We start from the raw sequence: 7,772 nt of genomic DNA on the forward strand, positions 1-7,772 counted from the left end.
TCTGGTGTGCCCGACAGCACAGTCGATGACGTGGCACGCCACCATTGGTTGATGTCATGCGATGCCTGTCCATCTAGCCAGGCAGGAGCTCAAACCAAGGTTTGAACACGACCTTGTGGTACAGGGTGAGCCATAAAGGTCTTGGTCTTGGATTCTTTCTACTAAAATATCAGACTTGCCTTTTATAAACCAGCTATAGACCCACCAAATTGGTGATTTTTGAAGCATGTGGTTGAATAGATATCTCCATGACTCAATGGAGAGCATTTCCATTGAGGAATTTCTGTGTTTCAATTATTCACGGCTTTAATGCACCAGGAGACTGTGAATGTACAAACTACACGAAGCTTGAATAATACTTGTAGTTCGGTGTCTTGTGGGTTATGTAGTATTGAAGCTACCCCCGGAAGTAGTAACATATATATCCTCGGCGCGGAATTCAATTTGATCTGATTATCGCGCTATTCTGCTCCTGTATGTCCCTTGGGCTCACTTCGGTAACTTGGCTATATCTAGGTTTTGAGTTCATAACTAGCTAAATAATTTATCCAATATCTCATTCTTTATAATGGCAACACCTCCTAAGAGAATATGTTCAAGTCCAAGTTTTGACAACAGTTTTGAGAAAAGAACTAAGAAGATATCCATTGAAGGAAACATTGGTGAGTTTGCACAGCCAGCTGGCTACACATTTTAACGTACACAATCTGAGAGCTAGCTATCGATATATTTCTAAAATTAGATAGCTAGTTAACTACCTATGTGGATGTTTAACTCCAACATGTTTGGTCTGATTTTACTCAACTCATCCTGCCGAATCAACAGCAAGTACATTGCATTCTGTTCACTGTAAACAAGTATTGGCGCCAAAAAAATACATTCTCAATCTTTGCCTGCATTTTATTAATCCGAAATACTTAACGTTATCTAGTTGTAATGGCCAATTTATCTAAATTAATAGGCTGGCGAAAAAATAACTACACTAGTTAGGTTTCCATCCAATTAGATATTTTAATGCAAATATTCTCAACCGCAAAAAAAAAAACTGCATTTTCCCACGAGATGCTTCCATCAAAATGACTTGTTGCGCACAAAAGGCTGTGAGTGATTACCTTGTGCAGTTAAATTCTCATGTACCGACTAATTAAACACAAACTAAATGTGTTTCAATATCATTTTCATATCTACTTATGGTTTGCTTACGAAAAATGTGTTTATATAGTGTGCCCACCCTAGTATTGGTACGCGCGCTCTAGCCCGCGGGTCCAGGTCGGGTTTAGGTTCCGGATAAACGGCAGCCAAGTATCCATAATCATATCACCAGAATAAAACCCTCGATATTTATTGGAAAAGAATATCAAACTCATCTGTTACCTTGCACTTTTACCACCCTGTGAAGTTAATGTATTTAATATGTAAGCCTAATAAACTACATGTTTCTCGAGTAGTAGTGGTAGGACCACATGTGACTTTAATTTAACAGTGGAATTTACTGCCTTGGGAGCAGACATTTATATTTGGATTAAGATCACTTATTAAGAGCCTCTGGGGCAGCATAATTGTCCTTCCCCCCCTTTTTTTTAAATGTACCTTATTCAACTTAACATTTCAACAAAGCAAATGTTTGCTGACTTGTGTATTTGACTGCTAGCTAGTTTTCTAGCTTTATATATTAATTAATTAATTAATATTGCAAAATGCTTCACTAACTAGCTTGCTTTGATTAGCTTAGCATGTCGTTGTTAGCTGTTACATTTGACACAATTTGTAACTCAACGTTTTATTTACAAGATTCTCAGTTCAAACGTCTGCCCTGTTTTAAAAGTTTTGTATCTGTTGTACTCTGCCCTTTAACATTTTTTTCATTTATTCTGCCCTAAACCAATCATTGATTCTGCCGCCCTAAACCAATCATTGATTCTGCCGCCCTAAACCAATGTATGGCTTTGGGTTCTCGTGAGCTAGCTATGCATGTCTTGATAGCAGAGTGCAAATTATTCTGGTTAACTAGCTAACTTTAAAAAATAAAACAAATGTTTTCTTGTTTTCCCTAATATCTTTATTTTGGGATACTGCTTGAAATGTTTCTATGTGTTGCAGCTGCAGGGAAGTCTACACTTGTGCACATTTTAGAAAAGTCTTCAGAAGAATGGGAGGTCATACCGGAGCCCATTGGGAAGTGGTGCAACGTTCAAAACACTGACAATGAGTATGAGGTAACTACAATGTTATGTCCAGTACATAATGTTACGTAAAATGTTATCCCATTTTAATGTTAAATTCATGTGAGTCACAATGTTGGACAATTGATCCTCCGCTTGACAATTATGTGTTCCCTGTTCCAGGAGCTCAGCACATCTCAGAAGAGTGGAGGCAACCTGCTGCAGATGCTGTATGACAAACCTAGCCGCTGGTCCTACACATTCCAGAGTTACGCCTGTCTGAGTCGCGTGCGCGCTCAGCTGCAGCCCCTTTCTGCAAAGTTGCAACAGGCAGAGAAACCTGTCCAGTTCTTTGAGCGCTCTGTTTACAGTGACCGGTGTGTGTACCCGTCTGGTGTTTGATTGGTTTAGTTGGAAAATCAGAATAAGACCTGAGAACCTGTGGTAGTGGTATGACTGTCTTTATTTCACTGAGTCTGACTTGTAATTGTGGCTCTTTTGCCAGGTATATATTTGCCTCCAACCTATTTGAGTCTGGGGACATGAATGAGACTGAATGGGCCATTTACCAAGACTGGCACGGTTGGCTGCTCTCTCAGTTTGAGTCTCAAATCGAGCTGGATGCCATGATCTACCTTCGGGCTGACCCACAGGTGAGTAAAGCCTTTACATCCTCAGTTCACAAGTGTTTGAACTCCAGACAGTTTGGTGGTTAGATGACTTTCTATTTTTTGTTGTTTTTGTTAACACAGCCAGGTGCTTAAGAATTTAATTTTCATCTTTTGAGGATTTCATTTTCAATTTTCAATTATACTGAAGTGCTTACATGGTCTATATATTTCGGCCTGGTAGAGAAACGAACCCAAAAAATGAAATCTGTCTTTCAGAGATGTATGCAGAGGCTGCACCGCCGAGGACGGGAGGAGGAACAAGGAATTCCAATTGAATATCTGGAGCAGCTGCACTATAAGCACGAGTGCTGGCTGTACCACCGCAGTACTCAGTAAGTGTTCACCCATTTATATATATATATATATACAGAGCATTCAGAAAGAATTCAGACCACTTGTCTTTTTCCACATTGTGTTAGGTTACAGCCTCCTTATTCTAAAACGAATTTCAAAATTTTTAAAATCCCTCATCATTCTACACACACACACACATACATACACAACCCCATAATGACCAAGGTTTTTTGTTGTTGAAATATTTGTAAATGTATTACAAATACTGATCATATTTACGTAAGTATTCAGATGCTTTACTCAATACTTTGTTGAAGCACCTTTGGCAGCGATTACAGCCAAGTTTTATAGGGAATGATGCTACAAAATTGGCACACCTGTTATTGGGGAGTTTCTCCCATTCTTCTCTGCAGATCCTCTCAAGCTCTGTCAGGTTGGATGGGGAGCGTCACTACACAGCTATTTTCAGGTCTCTCCAGAGATGTTAGATCGGGTTCAAGTCTGGGCTCTGGCTGGGCCCCTCAAGGACATTGAGACTTGTCCTGAAGCCACTCCTGCGTTGTCTTGGCTGTGTGCTTAGGGTCGTTGTCCTGTTGGAAGGTGAACCTTCAACCCAGTCTGAGGTCCTGAGCGCTCTGGAGCAGGTTTTCTTCAAGGATCTCTCTGTACTTTGCTCCGTTCATCTTTCCCTCGGTCCTGACTAGTCTCCCAGTCCCTGCCACTGAAAAACATCCCCACAGCATGATGCTGCCACCACCATGCTTCACCGTAGGGATGGTGCCAGGTTTCCTCCAGACGTGACGCTTTGCATTCAGGCCAAAGAGTTGAATCTTGGTTTCATCAGACCAGAGAATCTTGTTTCTTTTTACTGAGGAGTGCCTTCCGTCTGGCCACTCTACCATAAAGGCCTGATAGGTGGAGTGCTGCAGAGATGGTTGTCCTTCTGGAAGGTTCTCCCATCTTCACAGAGGACTTCAGGAGCTTTGTCATATTGACCATTGGGTTCTTGGTCACCTCCCTGATCAAGGCCCTTCTCCCCTGGTTGCTCAGTTTGGCTGGGCAGCCAGCTCTAGAAAGAGTCTTGGTGGTTCCAAACTTTGTAATAAATCTGCCAAAAAATTGCCCGTTTTCACTGTCACTATGGGGTGTTGTTTTTAGATTGAGGCCCCAAAAAATATTTACAATTTAAACAAAATGTGGGGAAGGGGTCTGAATATTTTTTGTAATTCACTGTATAGATTTCACATGCCTTGGATTACAGATATGCATCTGTTTGGTCACAGATGCCTTGAAAAAAAGGTAGGTGTGTAGATCAGAAAACCAGTCAGGATCTGGTGTGACCACCATTTGCTTCATGCAGTGCGACACATCTCCTTTGCTTCGAGTTGATCAGGCTGTTTATTGTGGGATGTACGTACATACCCCAACCAGAAGCCATGGATTACAGGCTACATTCGCACTGAGCTAAAGGGTAGAGCTGCCGCTTTCAAGGTGCGGGACTCTAACCTGGAAACATATATGAAATCCTGCTATGCCCTCCGAACGATCAAAGCGCCAATACAAGGCTAAGATTGAATCGTACTACACCGGCTCCGACCCTCAACTTTGATTTGATGTTGTCCCACTCCTCTTCAATGACTGTGCGACGTTGCTGGATATTGGCAGGAACTGGAACACGCTGTCATACACGTCGGTCCAGAGCATCGTAAACACGGTCAATGGGTGACATGTCTGGTGAGTATGCAGGCCATGGAAGAACTGGGACATTTTCAGCTTCCGTGAATTGTGTACAGATCTTTGCGACATCGGGCTGTGCATTATCATGCAGAAACATAACGTGATGTCGTCGGATGAATGGCACCACAATGGGCCTTGAGGATCTCCTCACGGTGTCTCTGTACATTCAAACTGCCATTGATAAAATGCAATTGTGTTCGTTGTCCGTCGTTTATGCCTGCCCATACCGTAACCCCACGTAACCCCTTCGCCTACGTGACGCCATACACATGGTCTGCGGTTGTGAGGCCGGTTGGACATACTACCGAATTCTCTAAAACTAGTTGATGCTAAGGAAATTAACATTCAATGCTTTGCTGGACATTCCTGCAGTCAGCATGCCATTTGCACCCTCCCTCAACTTCATACATCCGTGGCATTGTGTTGTGACACAACTACACATTTTTAGTGGCCTTTTATTGCCCCCAGCACAAGGTGGACCTGCGTAATCATCATGCTCTTTAATCAGCGTCTTGATATGCCACACCTGTCAGGTGGATGGATCATCTTGGCAAAGGAGAAATGCTCACTAACAAGAATGTAAACTAATTTGAGATCATTAAGCTTTTTTGTGCTTATGGAACATTTCTAGGATCTTATTTCAGCTCATGAAACATGGGACTAAAACTTTACATGTTGTGTTTTTGTTGAGTGTGTTTTAGCCAATATGCCACTTGTTGTTTTTTTTCTGGGCTGGTATTAAGTGTTAGACTATCATGGCGTCTCGTCCCATTTTGACAGCATAGATCGAGTGGTTTATTTTGTCAAAGGGCTGGCATTTACTAGGAATTTGGGAATGTTATCAGTGTGATCTTGTTTCCTACTTCTAGACTTGATTTTGAGTACCTGAAAGATATCCCTATCCTGGTCCTGGATGTTAATGACGACTTCAAGAATGATCGAATCAAGCAGGAAGCTGTGCTGGACAAGGTTAGTGTTGGTTTGCACTTGTGTCTTCAAGAGATTGTTTAGTTCACCTCAAATCAGAATTTGTTATGGCTTACATGTTTTTTTTTCATCCCCGGTTTCCACACAGGTCAGAGAATTCCTCAGCATGCTGTGAGCTAGAAAGGATACCAATGTTAGACTGCACCAGCTCACTGGTCTTGTGCTACAGACTGCATCATTCCTGACAGTTCATATCAACTTCCATGCCTCCAAGATTACACTGGTCCTCCATGCCTTAGATAATACTGGCAGAGAAGATTTGGTAATTTTTTAACTTTATGCAATTCTCATTTTCCCATTGGGTGGAGAAAAATGTGTTCTGTTTTTAATGACCTTTGAGTGACTTACAAAATCAGTTGGGGGTCCCCCTGTTAGTAATTTAACCATGATTAGATAGCTGGCTGGTGGTAAATTAGTCTAATCTTAAAATGGTTAGCTGACATTGGCTTATTGACTGATTCAGTTACTGACAATACAGTAAGACAAACTGCTGCACAACACAATTTAGAATTTGCACTGGTATATGCTATTCTAACTCTCAACAGTAAATTGAAACTCCGACCGAGTTAGTAAAAATAACATTTGATCCGCGGGCATATTAAAGGGGCCGCCAGTTTCCCTATCCCTGGTCTGGAGGCTGAAGATAAGTTGGAACAGGTGTATTAGTGCTGAGGTAGAACAAAGCTTGCATACAACAGTAGGACTAGGTGGTTGGACACCTGCCTTACCAACTACACCAGCTCACTGGTCGTCTTGTGTCATTCAGACTAGAGATTAACAGGGATTTGGAGAAAAAAATGTATTTGGCCTGCTCACAACAGTCGGAAAATGTATGATTTTAGGGTTGCCAGATTTAGGTGGAACTTTATCTATTTTAAATGTAATGTGTGAAAGGTGCTGTGTGCTTTATTATTATTATTTTTTAATGTAGTCAGTTAATTTACTTTTTTTCTTCTGTATTTATATTGTGACTACATAAAAGCACAGATTTAAGCCTAGTCCTTGACTAAAAGTTATTTCAATGGAGATTCTCAATTGAGAATACTTTTTTTTTAGTCCAGAACTAGGCTTAATCTGTATTTGGTGAACCGGACCCAGGAGTTTCTGCAGGATGTTACACTGACTGAATTCTTGATTCAGAAAGTTTTGGTACCCACCACCATTGTTCATTAGGTGTAAGGTCTTCTTATGGCTGTTTTCAGTCTGATTTTATCACCGAACTTTCACTTCACAAGTGTTGTACGTGTTACGATTTTAGATTAAACGTCTCTTTCTTACCCAGCCACATGATGTGCAGTACATCTGTGGCAGGTGGCTGTCGTTTCGTTCAAAAGGGTTTGATTTTTTTGTTGTTGTGTAATATGCTGTGATGAAATATACCACTTACAATTTGTTGTTTGATGGGAGTTACATTATTTGTTTCTGAAATAAATGGTCAAGAATGGTGAATGTTATATTCATTGCTATATGTAGTGACCATTGTCGACCATTGTCGTCAAAAAATATTGTCATTAAATGTGTATATATATAAGACTGGTCATTTAGCCTCAGGTATGATTTTGAAAAAACTGTTTGTTGTAGAAACCATGGGACTGACTGGTGTTTTGCTTTCAGTTGGCTTGACTGAGGATATTCAATACTATAGTGGCCATCTAGCACAGATAATGCTGTGCATGCTAAATCACTATTGGCTTCATTTACGGGGTAATCTGCAGTTGAACCAACAGTGGATTCTTCGCACCTCTGTCACAAGTGTAACCACTCTAAAATTCGTAGACAGTGCTATGGATGCATGGACTGACCACCAAAGATAGCGAAATTATAGTTTTGAGGCTGTAAGGTGTTTGTTTATTTTCTATGATTACAGACATTGGAGTAAAACAAGCTTATATTTTGGCTTCTGATGTGGTACAGTACGCTA

The 7,772-nt window shown here is 40.9% G+C and overlaps 1 protein-coding gene across 1 annotated transcript; it reads left to right on the plus strand.

Moving 5' to 3' along the window:
- Positions 1-428: 428 nt before the first annotated feature.
- zgc:110540 (deoxynucleoside kinase) lies at positions 429-7,295 on the plus strand. The gene is made up of 7 exons (XM_029671684.2): positions 429-662; positions 2,101-2,216; positions 2,346-2,539; positions 2,668-2,815; positions 3,050-3,165; positions 5,734-5,833; positions 5,940-7,295. Exons 1-7 carry the CDS (start codon positions 569-571, stop codon positions 5,964-5,966), a joined length of 795 nt encoding a protein of 264 aa, XP_029527544.1. The 5' UTR covers positions 429-568; the 3' UTR covers positions 5,967-7,295.
- The last annotated feature ends 477 nt before the right edge of the window (positions 7,296-7,772 follow it).

The sequence above is a fragment of the Oncorhynchus nerka genome, linkage group LG10, assembly GCF_034236695.1.
Source record: "Oncorhynchus nerka isolate Pitt River linkage group LG10, Oner_Uvic_2.0, whole genome shotgun sequence".
Classification (NCBI taxonomy): Eukaryota; Metazoa; Chordata; class Actinopteri; order Salmoniformes; family Salmonidae; genus Oncorhynchus; species Oncorhynchus nerka.

Excerpts from the sequence above, each read along its gene's own strand:
- zgc:110540 (XM_029671684.2), top strand. The coding sequence starts at position 569 with ATGGCAACACCTCCTAAGAGAATATGTTCAAGTCCAAGTTTTGACAAC. Across the intron at positions 2,540-2,667 it reads CGCTCTGTTTACAGTGACCG|GTATATATTTGCCTCCAACC; the intron begins GTGTGTGTACCC and ends CTCTTTTGCCAG. Across the intron at positions 2,816-3,049 it reads ACCTTCGGGCTGACCCACAG|AGATGTATGCAGAGGCTGCA; the intron begins GTGAGTAAAGCC and ends TCTGTCTTTCAG.